Source organism: Marmota marmota, unplaced genomic scaffold (genome assembly GCF_001458135.2).
Source record: "Marmota marmota marmota unplaced genomic scaffold, marMar, whole genome shotgun sequence".
NCBI classification, from domain to species: domain Eukaryota; kingdom Metazoa; phylum Chordata; class Mammalia; order Rodentia; family Sciuridae; genus Marmota; species Marmota marmota.
Genome location: NW_025999864.1, coordinates 3,959,705 through 3,979,885, shown reverse-complemented (window position 1 = coordinate 3,979,885; position 20,181 = coordinate 3,959,705). Strand labels below are relative to the sequence as shown.

At 37.1% G+C, this 20,181-nt stretch overlaps 1 protein-coding gene across 1 annotated transcript in view; it reads right to left on the bottom strand.

The window, feature by feature from the left end:
• Positions 1-295, bottom strand: part of Arid5b (AT-rich interaction domain 5B) — a 183,078-nt gene extending 182,783 nt beyond the window's left edge. Inside the window, exon 1 of the mRNA XM_015504696.2 lies at positions 142-295. Coding sequence (XP_015360182.1) covers positions 142-162 — 21 coding nt within the window. The 5' untranslated portion in view covers positions 163-295. The remainder of the gene's footprint in view (positions 1-141) is intronic.
• Between the last annotated feature and the right edge of the window lie 19,886 nt (positions 296-20,181).

Below are 20,181 nucleotides of genomic sequence, written 5' to 3'. Positions count from 1 at the left end.
ATGATTTGGGGGGATGCAGAGGGTAAAAGTTTGGTGAAAAGTTTGTGGGGGGTGTGGGTGGGTGCAGAGGTGTGGGTGAGCTGGAGGGCTGGGGGGTGCCGGGGGGTACCGGGATCGGAGGAGCGGAGGAGAGCGAAATACCTGGAGTGAGTTGGGCTCCATCTCGACGTTCTGAATTGATTGAACTCAACATTCTCTCCAAACTTGTTGGCGTGAATGGATTGCATCAGGTCCTGGCAGGGAAAAACATTCTCTGCCTTCAACCGGCGTAATGTCTCAATATAAAATTGAGCTCTTGCCTCCCCTTGAGCACCAAAATAATTTAAAATATGTCCTAATATTTCTCTGACGACTCAATTTTCAGCTCCTGTCAAAACTATGTGGGTTTCCTTCCAAATATGGGTTGATCAAATTCATAATCGGGAGAAAGGCTCTGTCCGATCTCGGCGGGAAGCGAAGTGATCAAGGCAAAAAACCAGATGGGAAGATTTGTAAAAATAAAATCCACGCTTAAACTGTGTGAAGACGAGATCTTTCTCTTTCTAACCGTCACTGTCTAACTGTATCGTCTGATGAAATTTTTGGAGGAGGTCAGGGCTCGAGAGCTCTGCTGTGTATCTGACAGGACCTGCTTGTATATGTCTAATATAAAGAACATTTCCTGCAGAGATTCCGGGGCGCTGCTCCTCTTTCTAATGCTCCTTAGCAGATTTGCTGTTATTAGACATGTAGATTTGTTTGATAGTTAAATTACGCTTCCTCACTGCCATGTTTTTGAGAACTAATCTGTTAAATTATCTTTTGATGCCTATTTACATGGAAGGGAAAAGTGGGTTATCGATTATATAAACATATAAATATTAATGCATTTGTTCGCTTCGCAAAAAAAATACTCAGCCAAAAAAAAAAAAAAAACAGAAGAAGAACAGAAAGACAAGTGAGCAGTGCACACATATCTCGGGATTTTGCAAACAATATTGAACGGACTGCAACTGCATTTAGGGACTGGAACAATAAACGATGCATGATAAATCAATAAATGCAAGCAGTGAGTCTGCTCGGAATATGAATTCAGGCTCCCGGTTCTGCGTGTGCATTCTTTAATTTTGAAGTATATACACTAGTACGTGTTTACAATGCTGATGGACGCCAAGGGCGCTCTCAAATGATAATGTGTTTATATAACCCAGCGCTACAGGAATAATATACCGACTCCTACCCCACCCCCATCCCCTCCCCCGCCAAAAAAGGGAGGGGAGCTTCCTCAATAATAGTTTGAAACTGAAAAAATCCATTTGCAAACTAGTTAAATACAACCAGAAATTAAGCTGTTGAAAACCGAGGGCACGAACCGTAAGACAATAAAGGCTTTAAATGTGTATATTTATTGTTCTGGAGCCCTGGAGCATTGCGAGGTTTGCTTGCAAGGCTATTATGCAAACACAGAGAAACTTAAGAGCGACAGAACAAGGAACAGGCAGAGACTGCAAAGCCCTCGCTCGCTCCGACCCAGCTGCCGGTCCTCCGCCAGGCTAGATTGCATTTTCGCAGTGTTGATGTAAAATGGTGTACTCGCTTCCCCCACGTTCCCCCACCCCTTCTCCTCTCTCCTCCCACTCTTCCAGCACCACCCCCCCTCCGCGTTTTTATTATATTGGCACCAATCTTCCCAAAGTGGGTCTGGCATGCTAAAAAAGTAAACATGTACTATATGGGGAATAAGGTCTGTATAGTATGACAGTTGAAACTTGATCTGTGATAAAATTACAGGATGTTGAAATTACTAGTAAGCTATTTTTAACGCTTTCGCAACGTTTCACCTCTAGTCACAGCATCTAGTTGAAACAGGATTACTTTAATGAAAATTATATTCACATGGCTGAAGTTAATATACCCAGTAGAGCACAAATGCCTCATATTCAGTGACTTGAGGTGGAAAGACCCTCTGTGTGTATTTTATGCCTTTTCATAATGTCTGCGTCCTCTGCAGTAAGAATTAGGGCACTTAACATTATCTAAACCACATTTTTGATTCAGAACATGGGGAAGTAATAAAAGGCAAGATCTATCTCGTTTCTATACACACAGAGATAAACGAAAGAAAATGGCAGATCCTCCAATTACAATAAGTAATAAAAGCCCATGCCAAAGAGCCAGTATTCTGAAAGCTGTTGAAAACTATTTTAATAATTTAAAGTAATATCACAACTCTGCACCATGGAGGACGACAATGTAACAATTCAGTCTCCCATCTTTTGCATTAGCCAAATTATGACTTGCACATCACTCTTTAATTATCTCCCTTTAAATTCCATCTGATCTTTCTATTTTATAAACATGGGTTACAAAGAGAAATTACAGCTCTCTAGCCCTCTTTCTCTCCCTCTTTAACTTTATGATGCATACTGCAGACATTTGATTAGAATAACCCATTTTGTTCATTTTTAACCTATGAGTGGACATGACTGAAAGGCATTTTCCTTTTTATTTTTTTTAAATACATGACATATGCCTCAGGCTTCTGTTAATCTCTGTCCTGTTAGCATAAATATATACATCCAGTTCAAGAAATCCTATATTAAAAAACTTGAGTTGCAGTATTTTGACAAGATCTTATTTGAGATCGACTCTGAGTCAGTTTCCTGTATGACCAATGCAGCAGCATTTATGCAGGAAACCTCAACAGAATGCCTGAGGGTATCCCTCGATTGTATATTAGATCTCTCTCTTAAAAAATACACAGCTCTTTACAGCATCTAAGCAACTTCTGCTGTCACTAGTGCTGTAAGTCTTTAAGTGTCTGTAACCAACTTAGTCTAATTAGAAACCCTGTTTCCATATCTCTTCAAGGTAGGCAGTGAACTAGCTGCATGCTGCCTAATCTCTCTGATAAGGTTTCTGAGATGTTAACAATTGCAGGGACCTGGGTCTGAATGTTTTTGAATATCTGCATTCTTGTAATCAGAAGAATGCTAAATTTCAAAACTGAATCACAGGGTTATCTTTTCCCTGTTTTTTACAGCACCATGAGCACTACCATGAACATAAAAAATCTAATAAATCAAACCTGGTCCCAATACTGTGAATGGTTTTTAAAATTACAGATCACAATAGTGGTAACCCTCCCCCCCCAAAAAAAAGCCTCCTCTATTTTACCTCTTCTTTAATGCGATGCTTGATAGGCACCTGTAAATTATCTGTGTAGCAAATATCCATACAAAGAAAGTTTCAATTAAGATAAGGAGATTGTATTGAAACAGTTCTTTGAAGTAATGTAGTTAATAGCCTGTTTGATTTCTGCTTGTGAGAGAGTAATAACGTGGATTCAAGGCTCCATCAATCACAGAGCAGATGTAAGACTTGAGACACCGACACCCAGGGGAATAGAGGCAAACTCCTGCAGTGCAGGGTCCCTGGGCTAATGTAAAGTAAATACTCATAAACAGATTGAATGTTGTAAGAAGACAATCCATTCAGGACAGTTATAATCATGAAAGCAACTGCTTTATTTATCTATAAAAAAAGCTTGTAGCTGGGACTTGCTGTGTATAAAAGAGGAGGTGGGGGGAAACAGTATATATTTTATATGACTCACTATTTCTGGGATCTTTCTTGTACTGAAACACAGAAGCCTATCTATACCCACACAACTATATTCCTACTGTCTTATTAGCCAGAAATTCAACTCTGTTTTAAGTTATCTGATATATTTAAAAGATAAAAAAATAAAAATCATTCTCAGCCCTCATGGGGGTGAGGGAGCAGGGACACATTATTCAGTGTCTGTGAATCGTTTCATAAAAGATCAGGAGGATTAAGTTAGTTCCAAAAACCAGCAGTGACATAATTAGGCAGCTTGGACTATAATAAACAGGATCATAAAAAAAAAAGTACAGTTTGAAGAAAGAAGGCGACCATTTCGAAAATGCAAATCTCTCTGCGAACCCCTGGGCCTCCCCTCCCCCAAATTGCAAAAGACAACTGAAGCATTTTTGACCTTGGCTACAATAATACTTCATGTTTTAGCACTTTAGTCAGCATTTTATCTACTAATTGCTACACACTACCGCATGTGGCTCGAATCTGCCACTGCAGCTTTCTTTCATTGGTGAGCGAATTGCTTGATAAAGACTGGGAATTCAACCTGGCTGTTTCCTTTCTTGCTCCCCCTCCCCGCACCCTCCCCCCTTTTTTTTCTTTCCTCTTCCAGCTAGAAGCCGCTAATTTTTCCAGAAAACACCACGCGGATCAAAACAGGGACGTTGAATGGTTCCCTAATGTCCCTCCAACGAGCCACTTTTGATGATCCCTAGGCAAAAGGGAGGGCAGGGTGGGGGCAGCGGGAATGAGTGGGAAGAAATGGGAGACATGGACTGTTGAGGGACCTTATGCTAGGTGATTCTGAACACTGGTCCCTTAGGAGTTTCGTCGCTGGTTCAAATCTGAGGGTCTCCGGGCTGCATACCTGGGAACCTTGGGTTTTTCTGGGTCGCTTTCCCCTCTTCCTTGGTCAAGAAGTGGGGTTCGAGGGGATAGCCCTAGATTGTGCAGATTGTTGCGTGGATTAAACAGCGAGCACTGTCTGAGGGTCAGCCACCTCGTCCCATCCCCCTCTAAGCCTGGCGCCATCATAAGCAGTGGGGTGGGTGGCGATATTAATAAGGTGGCCTCCAGCAGAGCAGGCTCCTCAAGTCTTAGAGCAACAAGTCTATTGGTTTGAAGGAGGATAAACCAGGTTATATGGGTCATTGCTTTCCAGGAGACATCTAGTGGTCAAAGGTTGAGCTACATCTCAAGTTTGGGGCTCAAATTTGCCCTCAAGCTCCAGGATTGTCTTGGGGGGTGGGACTCTAACTCAAATCCTGACAGTAAAGGTTGGTAGCTTCACAAGGACAAGGATGGCGACAGATTTCTCAAGGACTTGAAGCCAGACCCAAAACTGTCACAGGGAACTTAAAGAAAGGGATCCCAGGGGAAGGGGTCATGTGTGGCCTTTTGTGGGCCCTGGAAGCCCCAACTTCCTCTGCCCACAGTGCAGATGGAAACTTCCTATCTTACTTTGATTTTCCTCTTGGTCTGAGATTAATCAAATATTCAGGGAAGTTGGATTAAATTTGCCCAAGTCATTCCCAGTTACAATAGTAATGCTGAGTCTGTTTGTTTTTTTCTAATTTATTTGTAAATTAAAGCCAAGTCCCACTCTCTCACCTCAATCACAAACATACTTGAACACCCCTTACTTTCAACAATTCATTGCCTTTGAATGCCCTTGACATTTATGAGTTATTTAGTTTAGAACTAACTAAGCTTCTTTTAAAAAAAATTGTGTGCACGACAGGGGTACACTGCAGGGGTACATATATGACTTTTGCTAAATTGTAAACTTGTCCCTCCTTCTGGAATACTGTACCATTGCATATCAAATGGCAGGGTGCTGGCAGAAAGAGTAGTGGTGACTCACAGTCTCCTTGTTCTTCAGACTCATTTGTGATCCTCATATTAATAAATAATTCCATCAAACTGACCCCCAGCATGGTATTAAAGAAATTGCTGGTAACAACTATCTTAGGTCATACTCCAAACAGAGGTTCCAGCCATCTGAGATTATTAAAACATCTTGCCATACCTGATTTTTAAAAAAGAAGACAAGAAAATGTACAGACATACAGTCTTGGCTGCATTGGGGGACTGTATATTGCCTATTAAAATTTTCTCTGTGCAGTTTCAAATAGACATTAATGATGCCTTGTATTTGGTGATTTACAACGTAAAATTGCTTGACAAACATTAAGTAACTCATAATTTAGGAACAGAGTGGGTATGGTGGGTAAATCACCAGACTAAAAGTCAAGGGAGCCATTCTTCACTGATTTTCTATGTCTCTGTGTCCCTAGCTATAATTATCTACAAGACTTAAACCCTAATTCTGGCTTTGTTGGAATTTCTCAGATAATTGTGGTAAAATTACCCAGACTGGTCATCTATATTGTGGCAGCCCCTTACACTATTTTGTCAACCAAACACAAGGGAGCAAGAGCCAGTCCCTTAGCTGACTCCACCTACATTTTGCCATGCCACAAACTGATCATTTTATGACTTATTATTGCAGGTTGAAATATATACATGTGGCAATTCACTAATGATGTAAAGAGATCAGTGTACTTCAGAAAAAAAATAATACTAAGAAGAATAATGAGATTAATTCAGTACTCATTTTTGATAAGCTTTGACCAAAATAAAATTGGGTGGGATTTCCACAAAGAAGGTCAGGGACCAGATGAATCTCTGCAGGGATTACACAAGACAATTCTAAGGATGTGTGGGGATTAGTTCTTTAGACTCCCCATAGCTGATTATTACATTTTTTAGAACTTTTTTAAGCCAGCTATTGAATACATCCATTATTAAATATTAAATTATATAAACTCATAATTAAATAAATTATGTTAAAAAGAAAAAGTAATACATACTAAAAACTCATCAACGTCTAATTATTTTACTATTACATACAATCTTAAGGTTATTTTTTTATCTTTTGTATTTTTGTGTTCACAATATCATAAAATAACATGCTAACACTACTGCATATTTCCTCTGTGTTCACTGATATCACATTGGCCTCTTTAAAATTGGCTGTGGGGACACCATTTGCACTATGGAATCAACAGGCATTAAATGAGGGATGTATGGCTTTGATAGTTTAGACTTAAGTGATAGAAAAATGTTAATAATAGATCTTCATGGATTTTTAAATCCTGATTTGACCGGGGCTTGGGAGCTATTCATATTTAATTAAGCAATATTGGGTGTGTCTATAAGGGTACTTCTGAATGAGACTAACATGTAATTAGCAGACTGAGTGAAGCAGATTCTTCTTCCTAAAGTAGGTGGGCCCCACCCAAACTGTTGAAGTTCTGTCCCAACTTGAGCTGGGACATTGGTCCTTTTTGGCCTTTAGATTCAAACTGAAACCTTGGCTTTCCTCATTCTCAGGCCATTGTATTTGTACTGGAAGTATACATCAGCTCTCCTCAGTCTCCAGATGGGCAAGTGACTATGTTGAGATGCCTCAGCCTCCATGATCGATCCTGTGAGTAGATTCTTTATAATAGATCAGCTTTCCCCATGCACACACACACACAAAGACATGTGTATGTATATGATTATTTTACTGGTTCTGTTTCTCTGGAGAATCCTGACTGATACACAGATTAAACATAAAAGTATGTCAAAGTCTGTTGCCAAATTTGTTGTGAAGATCACAAAAAAATTGAGGAAATATTTGACAGCTGTTATCTAATATTAGCGAAGAAGTTGCTCATGATATCGATGAAAGAGCGAAACTCTCGGACAATTTTTCACTTTCATCCTACTCCTTATTAGAAATAAAAATATAAGCCAACATTCAAGCTAGGACCACACTCAGCAATGAATTGTGGTCATAGGTTAGTCATGAATACAAAAGTTCAACAAATATCACTGAAAGCATTTTATAAGAGCAAATTGGCTATATGGAACTCAATGAAGAGTGCTGTATATTTTATCACTGTACATTTATGCTATACTTCCTGTGTAACAATAAAATGTATAGTAACTGTATGAACACACTGTATATAAGTATTTAACTAGATCTAGATAGATACACACATAATTCTAAATATTTAGATCCAGATTTATGTACATATATAATCAAATAAATACATTCATAATTTTTTTAAGGTGTGAGGAACTACTTATTTAATGTTTAGAAGTCCATCACTGGCTAGAGGTATCCTTGAGCATGACCTGCAATACCAACTTCTACAGCAGCAATCAGCAAACTACTTCCCACTACCTGCTTTTATATAACTCACAGGCTGGGAACATGTCTCACATTTTTAAATGGTTAAAGATTCACTAGAAGAATACTATTTTGTGACATGTAAAATTATATGAAATTCAAATTTCAGTGTCCATAAATACATTTTATTGGAAATGCAGTCCTGCTCATTCGTTTATGTATTCTCTATAGCAGTTTTTGCACTAAAATGGCAATAGTTGAGTAGTTGTGACAGAAACACAATGGCTCTGAAAGCCTAAAATATTTACTATCTTGCCCTTTTCAATAGAAATTTGCTGCTTTCTGTTCAAGAATACATAGGTACATTCCTTGGTTAGTAGTAGTAGGCTAGACCAAATGATCTTCTGGAGCAGAGATAATGGAATACTGAGTTATATGGGATTCAAATTTTTTACTCAATGTCAAGAAGAGAGACCATGCCATCACAAAAGCCAGAATGAAGCATCAGGTTGGTTTGTGTCCCAACCACTGGACGACAGTGCCTTTCCTTCGTGCTGCTTGTCCTAAAGCACTGTATAATTTTGTTGGGTGTTGTTAAATATTTATCGAGGTTTCTTGTCCAATGTGGTTCATTTACTGCATGTCTGTGTGTGTGATGGGACCCTTCAGGATTAAAGGTGCTATATAAATAGAAGATTATTTTATGACTTGTTATGGCAGGTTGAAATATGTAAATGTGGTAATTCACTAATGCTTTATCTGTGCATATGTATAGGAAACTAGACTGCATTATCTTGCTATTTGAATCTAAAATCATTTATGTTTTTTTAAATGCCCAATCAAAAAATTTTTCAAATGAGGAAAAACAGTGGAGGAAAAAAAAAAAACTCCTTTAATGCAATACTTCAGCTGAAAGTTTAATGACACAAAAGGCAGGCAATTCAAAGTTACAGTTCCCACAGCAACTGTAACTCTGCTATATAGCACATTTAGGCATAGATTTCACAGCATGTACTGCAATACAAAATACTCCACACTGGGCATGCAAGGGGGCAGAGTTATGGTTGCTATGGGTACCACGACTTTGAATTTTCAGATTTTTTTGAGAGTTTAAATTCTCAACCAGAACATCACATTAATAGTTCATTTTTTTGCATTGAAAATAATAAAGGTTGTATCACTGTTTCCACTGTCAAACCCATCTCCAGCTCAGTCCTCTGCTTAGTATAAATACCTACCCAAACATATTCACCCTACTTGCTAAAATTAAACACATGACCTCAGTCCAGGGAGTATTTTAGTTTGCAAATTTATATGCAATGACTTTGCCTGGATTAACTAAATTTACTCTCTCGTCCTTTCTCAAAATCACCAATAAATTCAAATTAACCCTCACAGCATTCTGGTGTATTTTATCTGTTATTCATAGGCTGAGAGAATACGATAATCACATTCATTGTATACGAATGTGTAATGTATATATTTATAATTTATACTCTGTCTATGTCCAAAAAAGAACTCGAGATAGTTAAACCACACGGATTCATTTATTCATTTATTCTTTGAACACATCATGCAATTTAATGTCTTTACACAAATGGTCTCAGAACCCCTTTTCACTTTAAAAAATTACGAAGGACCTCAGCTTTTGTTTATGGTGGGGATGCTTGTACGTATGAATATCAATACATAGGTATATATCTCTCCATGTTAGAATTTAAAATTGAAGTATTTAAAATTATTTTTTCATTAACTCACTTTAAAATAACAATAACAAACCCATTACATGTTGAGAAAATTTTTTATGGAAAAAATCTGTCTTTTCCAAAATAATCAAACTTCACGAGAAGAGATACAATTTTACATTTTTACAAATCTTTTTAATGGAAGATGGCTAAATTCTCATAGCTACTTCTAAATTCAATCTATTGTGTATTGCAGGCTACAAGATTTCTGAGAAACTCCACTATACTTTTGTGAGAGAATAAGAATTTAAAAAGCAAATAATGTCTTGGTATTATTATGATCATTGTTTTGAAACTAAGGACCACCTAAAATTATCTCGGGGATTCCCACAGGTCCCCAGACCACACTTTGAGAACTAGTGTTGATGTATTGCTCATGTTATTATTCCGAGCATATGCTTTTACCTCATATACAGGAAAACTCCTATCCATGCTCCAAGGCACTAGGAAGAATTAATTGCTCCCTTACCTGTGTTCTTATAGTACTTTATACATATGCCAATTAGACTATTATGTGGCATTATGATTGTATGTTTAAATGTCTGTTGTTATTAGATTATGTGTTTTCTAAAGTGGAATTATTTCTTATACCTTTTTTTTCTAAGTTCCTAACAAGGCACCTGGCATTTTATATGTGTAGAATGTAAGAACTCAATTCAATGAGTAATAAGCATAACTCCCATTTGTTGAGTGCTTAATATGTTAGGAACTGTGTATAACTGTTTCAAATTTAATCCTGTGATAAATAATGCCATGAAGTTGGCACTGTTATTTTCAATTAAAAATATATATTTTTTGGTACCGAGGGTTAAAACCAGGGTTGGTTAACCACTGAGCAACATCCCCAACTCTTTTTATTTTTTATTTGAGACAGGGTCTCACTAAATTGCTGAGGCTCAAATTTGTAACCCTCCTGCCTCAGCCTCCTGAATTGCTAGGATTGCAGGCATGTACCACTGTGCCCGGCTTATTTTCATGTTTTTTACATGAAGAAACTAAGACTTGCCTAAGGTTCAATGACTAACATGTGACAGACCATATGGGTCTAATACCATGCACCATGCTAATAATATAGGAGACAATAAAAATTAAGAAGCAGAGTCTTTGTCTTAAAGACATTTATAATCTACTTTGGGAGACAAAACATACTGTACAGATAAAAGGCAAGTAATCATATAAAAGTTAGCTAATAGTAGACTATGAAGATCATAATTAAAGCAGTGCCTACTTAGTAGAAATGGATACTTACCCAGGGGATTATTTAGATTTAAACTTTTGGAGAATATGTATCTCTGAGAAAACCCTCGTTTTAGAATGCACACCAAACAAATATGTATGTATTTATAAGTTATAGATTTACTATTGCACTGTTACAAGTGTCCTAATATACTTAATAATTATAAAGGAATTGAATAGAATGAGGTTTTGTGTGTGTGTGTGTGTGTGTGTGTGTATGTATTATAAGTTTTTTCAGAATACTGGTGAATTATGAATCCCACTTTAGAAAAAATTCATCTTGATGAGTGGTGCACAATTTGGGCTGAAAATTAGCTAATCTGAGGAGTTTTTAAGATCTTATGCCAGAATTCCACCCATCACCAGTCTAGCTAAGGACTGTGGCTCCATTCAAGGGAATTGGTGGGCTACAACCAGAAAAGCTGATATTAAAGGCTGCTTTGATATTTTTATGTAGAAATGTTGAAAAGTTTTGCTTGTGAAGTTGGGCGAGCTTATTTTTAGCATTCCCCCTCATCTAAGTCCATGCTGTATTTTGATGTTTTGAAGCAGTGCCCATTTTGGATATGCCTGGCTTGACAAAGTCTGGGGATGAGAAGCCCTGAGTTGTACTCTGTTCCTGGCTGAGGACTTTTGCTGTCTTTGGGTAGTTTTCAATAATGGTAATCATGGAGGTGGGGATTTTCGTTAGTCACAAAATCTTTTGTTTCAGAAAAGTATATTCTTGGAGTCATTACATAGGCCCACAAAGGGAATCATGAAATATTTTTGTAGACATCTTTTAGAATAGCATCCTCACCTTATATACGAGGAAACTGAGACCCATTAATCCTAAATGGAGCTAGATGATTATATAGGACAAAGTTCTGAGAAGAAAGGTTTGTGATCCCAGTTGGTGGAGGAAGAGAATGTTGATTGTCATTAGATAAATGGTTCTTAAATATATGCTATGGAATTCATCTTAATAAATGCCTCAGGCCATTGTTGGACAGGTTATATATGGGCAGAATAGGGTAGAATAGTGGTGGCTTTTCCATCTTTAGCTGATTGAATAAACACAGCGCTGGGTTTGAACATCTTTAAACAGACTACATAGAAATTTCCAAATTCACTAAACTAGAAAGCCTCCTGAACTCTCTGCTTCACAGTCTTGAATCTGTGATCCAGAATCTTCTTTGTAAATGGGGAAGTTGAAATAGATCAGCTCTGAAGTTCTTTTTGGCCTTCTATGAAACTTCTGGGGATGTGTGTATTTCTAGGTAGTGTCATCCAAACCTGAGGACACCATCAGAGCACAAAATTGGGTTCTAATAATTTCCCGATGTGCAGCATAATGGAGGGGAGAAGTATTCTTGCATAATTTGCATTTAATAGATAGAGCTTGGACCCACTGAACTCTGGGGAAAATGTAGACATACTTTACCATGCCTGCTCAACATGGATTATTACAGGTGAAAGAACAGCAGAATATGGGAGCTGCTGGATCCAAGGGAACATTGTCAGTAGTGGACCAAGAAAACATCACATTGATGCCTTGTCAAGGCTTAAATTGAGTTTCATGTAATGGAAGCAAAGCATGAAACCATGCCTGTCTCTCAGTCTTCAGAACACACGAAAATATTGGAAAGGTTCAAATATGGGTGCTACCATGACATTTCATACCCTTCTGTGTTTTGTTTATGCCAATATTTTTTTTCTGGATATCTGTCTTGTTCTTTCACTGCATCCATGTAAAGATGTCTAATGCATCAAGTGAAAAAAGAACAATCAGAAACAGTAGTTCACTCTCCTAAGTGCTCATCTAACAATAAACATAACTATTGTCTCCATTTTAATGAAGATGCTGAGGCACAGAAAGGATGAGCCTGAATCCAGAGGCAGAGCCTAGATTCAGACAGACAGTCAGTCTTAAGAGTCTGAGCTCTTAACACCTTTTCCCATCTCTTTGACCTCTTGTCAGGGATGTTACAGAAGAAAATATTCAAATATTTGTTGAATGAATGCATTATAAATTTTCATGATTACTTTTGATAAAAATTATACCAGAAATAAAATTATATTTTGACTTACCAACTTGGCAAGAATTTTAAATAGTAGTTAGTGTTGGGGTGGATGTGAGAAAATGGAATTTGCCCAGCTGGTGAAAGAGCCAATTCGTGCAGTCCCTCTGAAAGACAATTTGGCAGTACAGAATATAATAAGTCCTTTGATACATTGGACCTCGACAGGCTCAGAATTTTTTTTTTTAATGAATTAATCCTAAGGAAAACTTTTATGAATTAATCCTAAGGAAAATTTTGGTTCACTACATATACACACAAAACAAGATGTATAAAATTTGTACCAGAATATTGTTTAAAATATCATAACTTGGAAACAGCCTAAATAATTGACTATAGGGGGATTAGATAAATAAATCATGGCACAACTCTAATAAGGAAGATACGCAGATATTAAGAATGTAATAGAATCATGTTTATTGACATAAAAAAGATGGTCAAAAAAGTGTTAAGATTATAAAGGAAATATTTTTGTACTTAAAATATAAATTAATGTCAATAGTAAAATTAAGGCAGTTACAAATTTCTTCATACTTTTTGGTAGTTTCCAATTTTCCTATAATATATTACTCATGATTTACATAAAAAGAAGAAGAAAAATACTAGAACTTCCTTACTTTAGCCATTGGAGAATTTATGCATGTGTGTGAATAATCACCAACTCTAACCAGAGCAAGTTCAAAATTAAATTAATAGCTAACATTTATGAGACACTCATTATGTGCTAGTAGAACTGCTAAATATTTTGAACAATTTCTTTTCATTCTTACAACTCTTAATGATATGAGCACACTCAGTCACCCCATTCACAGTTGAAGAAACTGAAACACAAAGAGATTGAGTAACTTGCCCACATTCACTGAGGTGGCAACTTCTAAGAGGATGTGAATAATTTGTAAGAGTCAGAAATAAGGAATAAACTTGCCCCTTGGGTGTTAATGTACTACTCTTTGGGGGGGTAGGAACATTAAGTAGCTAACTCAATACAGAAGATCAGTTTTTCTGGTTAAAAATAAAACCATCCATTATAGAGATTGAGCCCTGAGGGAATTGGGATGGGTAAATAACTACATTGTTTGATTTTTTGACAGGGCAGTTAACTTTTCTGCCAAATAGAAAGAACTTTACTGCAAGATTTTTTTTTTTTTTAAATTGGGTGGGACTGCAGAAGGTATCCTATCTGACTATCTGAGGAAAAACCTGAAAGTAAGTCAATTCTATGCAATTCACTTTTGGTAGTTTAGAGATTTTGCTTCTTTGGGAGGTGGCTAGGCACTCTCTTTAAGTTATGTTTGCATAGCACTTAGCATAAGAATGAGAAAACATCAATTGTATAAATCAAAGAATGGGCCAGATAAGTGACTTAGCCCCAAGGACAGAGTAAAGATTCAGTGACTAGGCTACAAAGAAAATGTGCCTGGTGCCCTAACACTTGGATCTCTGCCTAACCTCAGGACACTTCTAGACACCAAGGAGTTGCTTTGCTTTTGTGTTTGATAATCACTCTATTACAGATGGCAGCAATCAGGATTTTGAAAGGATAGAAAAACCTTTATGACTGTCACTCTTCTGTTCATAACTTTTATGTTCCTGGAATGCCTCTGCTTCTCCTTCCCACTCCCATTATGGAGACCCAACTCAAGGATCCCCTTTTCTATGAAGAAGTCTGTGGTGACACCAACTGAGAATGATCTCAATATGCCTGGAACTCCATAGACAGCTTGTCTGTCTTTTTTTTTTTGGCTGTGATATTTGAAATAAATTTATCATTATATTCCTCTTCCTTTGAGGGACAGGAATTCTATTAAATAATAACAATGACAAAACAATAGTAATCACTAGCCTGGCTTAAGCCTGTTTCTTTCAAGCCTAGTGGTTTGAGGTAGACTTCACCTACAAGACTTCACCTACAAAACCTTCAGCACATGATGATTTAAGTGGCTTAAAAAGTCCAGTGCACCAAGAACCTATTCTGTTCATGCAGTTAATTGGCTTCTAGTTCGAGTCCAAAAGGCAAAAGATATTGGTTGTAGGCTTAGTTCAATCATCACTAGGACAAAGTTATATTCAGAGCCTCAGTTGCCTCATCTGTCAATAGGAAATGATACAAAGCCACTCATATCTGAGAACTATTGTGAGAACAAAATTAATTAAGAGATACAAAAAGTCTTTAATAGATAAAGGCTTTAGGCAAAACCAAGGCATTATGTGACATTGTTGTAAAACTCAAACCCAATCTTGTGTTGCAGAAGAGACTGCAATGGTAAGGATGGGTGGTCAATACTGAGGATTCACATGTGATCGATGAGACCAACTGTCTGTGGAAATGACATTCACTAAAGAAAAGCCTGAGGGGCTGAGGGGGTCACAGGAAGATGAAGACAACTCACATTTAATCAAGGAAGAATATTCATATTGTTGGCTAATGGAACTCTGGTAGTTCTTTCTAAAGTGCTACCTGAAGTTTGCTTTGTGAAACAGGTTTCTTAGGAAGAAAAATGGGTACTTGGGTTAGACAAAATAAAATAGGATTTTTCACTCCCAGCCTTTAGAATGCTAATAGGATTCTTCAAAAGTGAGAGAGGCAGGAAGTCTTAATCATCTCAAGGGGCAGTAGCCTGGCCAAAGCTGAAACTCAACCCACTGTATTATATCAGACTGAATAGAGTAGGTGCTCATGATATCTGCTTGGAGTTTCTGAAATGAGAACCCAAAGAGGGAGATTTGAGTGATATTTATCCAGCATTATAAAAACAAAGGGGACTTTGATTTGGGTAGTCTTGGGAACTTTGGTTCTAGGAAATTAGGACTTTGTTATGAGGGAGGAGATTAATCAAGTACTTTTAGGTCTGGGAGAAATTCCCCTTCAGACAACTGCTACCTTTGCCCCAATTCTAGGTGCAATCAGAGCTCTTCTGATTACCTGTCCTGGGGAGAAGTCTAAATGATGGGCAATAGCGGCCAGGGAAAAAAAAATCCCTACAAATTAAAATGATTATAGCAGTGTTCATTTTATTTAATTGATAAAATAAATAATTCCAAAATTAATACATTTACTTTCAAATGGAAGAAATACAGAGTAGAAGAAAGTGGGTATTTCTTCCCCACCTACTCTCAAGCCATTTACTGGAATATAGTACAGATATACTGCATTTGAAAGAAGCCAGTTTGTAATATCTGTAGGTATTTAACCAGTGTTCCATGGCTGGACATTTAGGTAGTTTCAATTTTCCATCTTTACAATAGGTGTTACAATCAACTTGGACATTTATTTTTGTGCAAGTACTTTCTGTGAGATAGATACATAGAAGTGAAATTGCCATGACAACATGTAAGTAAATTTACAATTTGTCTATGTACTGCCAAATTAGCCCAGAAAAGATGGTACCAATTTATACTTCCAACAGGAATATATGAGAGTTGCTTATGAGTTTGACCAGTTGCTAGAGACAGATCATGTCTGCAGAGGTGACAAAATTATTGATCTGCACTGCAAAGGCTCAGAATGTTGATGATGAAAGAGCTATTCCCATGGAGAATCTGGTCTAGGTGGTCCACAGGTCACCCTAAACAACAGTGACCTCACATCTCTCTTTAACCGAAACTGGCTCTCAAAGTGTATTACATTGCACATCAATTTCCTTTGAAAACCCTTATTAATTGCCATGGGGAGGGGAATTAAAGACCTCAAAACATCCCCTCCTTTGTAACCCAAGATCTGAATCAGTTAGAACCAGGCAAGAGAGTAAGACAGAGAGATCAATATATAACTTTCTTTTTTATTGTTAAAGTGAATATTGAAGAATGTGAGTTATATCTGCTGCAAAGTAAACTTTCTCATTCGTCACCTGACATTATAGGAAGCATAGCCAGTGTCAGGTAGCAATAGACTACTGCAAATCTCCCTGAAGGCCAAGGAGAAATGGTCAACGAACAGCTGTTTGAGAAGAATCAAGAGCACATGCAGGACAGCGCACACTCGCCCAGCGAGAGGGCCCAGCAACCCACAGCTAGCATTCCTTTCAAAGCTCACCAATCAGATTATGTCTCCTTTCCTTCCCTCAGAAAGAATAAATGAGAAGAAGGAGGGACACAAGGAAACACCAAGAGTGTTCCTTCCACAGAAAGGAAGCATCAGGAATAGAAGAGATTCGGGCCCCTTCTGCTGCCCCTCCCATCCCAAAGGGAGTGTCTGCCTAGAACCTTTAGTAGAAAAGAGTTCCATGGTTGATTAGTAATGTCTTCCATGGGTGAGGGGGTTGAGGCTTAAGGCACATTTGTCATACATTTTCAATCTTGCAATAATTATGCAATGAGTAAGATGTGATTAGTATAAAAGTTAAGTGCAATTGTGTCTTCTAAATTATAAAAGGGTTTCAGTACAAACAAACTAGCCTCACAGACTTTCTGTCTCTATTTTCTGAGTGTTCTGAGTCTCTCTTCTATAGCAGGGTGGAGAGATAGTCTGCTCCCAAATAATTCATAACAGTCTAGGTCTTTATACCTTTTGGTGCTATTCCCAGTACAGAGCTGATATTTTTATTGTAATGGATCATAATTAAGAACTCGTGTATCCAAATCTTTAGTTTTTGCAATGAGTTAACAGAGGCAGAAAAGAAGAAGAAAAAGAACAAAAAGTCAATTTTTGCCAAGTAGCCAAGAATAAAATTAGTAGTGGAAAAATCATATTTTCAAGCTATTAAGAATTTATTATAAACACTGGAGCATTTAAATAAAACAAAACTAATTTTTGTCTTTCTAAACACTTGGCATTTTCTACTTTGTGTTCTTTTTGATGTTCTTTCTTAAATAAAATTTTATTTATTTTAAATTTTGCATGCAGACACTTTCTATTTGCAGTACTGAGGAGCTACATTTTTTTATTTGATTGGGTGACTTTGGTGCTAAAGAATGGAGCCAGGTATGACATTGTCCAATTAAGCTGGATTTAAAAATGAAGGAGCTGCGTAGTAGAAAAATAATACATGCTTGGAGGGGTGAAGTTAGGGAATAGGAGTAAGATAGGGTGTATTGAGGAGTAAACGTTGGGAAGATTAAGAGAAGAACTTTTGATTACCATATTTCCTTGTTGACACTTTATCATTTTTGGCCCTTTCCCATATTCAACCAATAAATGGCTGCTACCTGGGGTGGGACTTAATTAACATGCAAGTGAATAAGCCCCTCCCTAGAAACCTAAGTCCCTTCTCCTTTTAGACTGGTGTCTCTTGACCTCAGACTTTGGCATGTTTTTCTTCTGATTTTCACCTGATTAATTTGCTATTTGCATTGTCTTCTTATATTATTTATTTATATGACTCATTTTTGAAAGTATTTATGAATGAGTTAAAATCAGTATTCACTTGCCATAAATAGAGGTAATCACAAAAGTAAGTACGATGGAACCAAAACATTATTAAACTTTATTTCAAAATAAAAAGTGAGAATCAATTAATAATAAGCATGATAATTTAACAAATGTCTATACCCACAATAAATTCCTGAGAAATGAGAAAAATAGGAAATAGAGCCATATGTTCATAGTCAGTAATGGCAGGATATTTAAACTTATCATAGCTTGTTTTCACCGAAAATCATTTCATAGTCTATAGTTTGGGAAACAGACTTTTTCACAGAGGCAGTGAAGTGTGATAGGAAAAGCTTGGAATTTCCAGTCAGACTATACTGATTTTGATTTCTAGTTCCAGTTATAACTGGTCTCTTACAGTAAAAGTAGGTAGATACTATCTACTTCATAGGGCTGCTGTGAGGCCAAACTGTAATTGTATTGGAAAGCATTTAGGACATACTTAGGTAATTTCAGTTTTATTCTTTTCTACCAATATAATATTTGTAGACTATCTCCAGTTTGGATGTATTTTTGTCTTGGGTAGAGAAAGGCATAACAGAACATAGCATTACAGAATTTGAAGAAATAGAAGGCATTGCTCAGAAAAAATAAACAACATTTATGGGATGCATTTATTTGCCATTCAAAGTAAAAATAGCTTTATTGAGTCCCTTGGGAAAAATGTACCATCTTACAACCTACATTATCTACTTCATTGACTAGAAGAATGTCAATGATAAAATTTTCACAGTTTATAGTCATTCAGTGTTAATATCTGGGTATATTTGAGAAGCAGCAACAGAAGTAACGTTCTAATTCTTTTGCCTTAAATTCAAAGTGAGGCCAGTGAAATGCAGGGACCTCTGGGCCTCAGTCTTCCCTCATTTAGCAGCTCATTGCTTTCCTCACTGGGAGGAAACAGACACAGAGTGTCAAGTATTCCCATGACATTAAAAAAAAAAATCATGTATAGTGAGAACACAGAGGTTTACCCAGTATACACCTTCATTAAATGCTTATTATTAGTTAACCAATATCAATTGGCACTATTTCATAGAATTTTAGAATAACAGCATGTTCTGTTCAGAAGGAAATGCAGGGTCAGGTAGTTGTAAGGAGTGATGTGGGTCTGGGGGCATTGGCAGAATCAGGGAAGATGAAGCTATCTGGAAAGTTGGCACCCCCTTATTGTTCCCATCCATGACTTTAGACTCAGTGTTAACAGATCTGGCTTCTAAAAAAAAAATAGAAATTTGGATTTTCGGATTTCCCATGGTTTGGATGTGGTTTACCACCCAAAGTTGATGTGTTGGAAACTTAGTCCCCAGGGTGGCAGTATTGAGAGGGGGTAGAAACTTTAAGAAGTGGGACCTCATGAATGTCCTTAAGACATTGGGGGTGAACCCTCAGAAGGGACTGTGGGACCCCAATATCTCCTTGGCTTCCTATTTACTGATGTGACACTTTCCCCTTTACACTCTCACCATGGCCATTCTCCATGAGGTAATACAGTCAATATGGTCCCTCACCAGAGCCTAGCACATGCTTTTTTGACTTTCAACCTCCCAAACTACGAACTAAATAACTTCTTTTGTTTATAAAGTTAGCCTATGTCAGGTATTTTGTTATAGTAGTAAAATGAACTTATACAGGCTTTTTTGGTTGTTATTGTTGTTGAAAATGTCTTTATATGTTGGCTATGAAAACTCCTTTGCCCCTACCCCTCAAATCAACCCTCTCTATACCCACAAAGGAAATCAGAATCCTCTATGCAGATTAAATAAAACATGTTATTGGTCTCTATCCACTCTCTTTTACCATACTGGTGCCTCTATCCATTCATTGTCTGTTTTATCTTAGATGAAAAATGAAGACTCAGAAAAAAAGAAATGACTTAGGCAATATCATATTGAAGTCTCTCTTCTAATACCTCCTATGAAAAACTAAATGAGCATTCATTTTTAGAAAAGTATGATGGAATAAATCTGGAATCTGGATAATTTAGAGAGC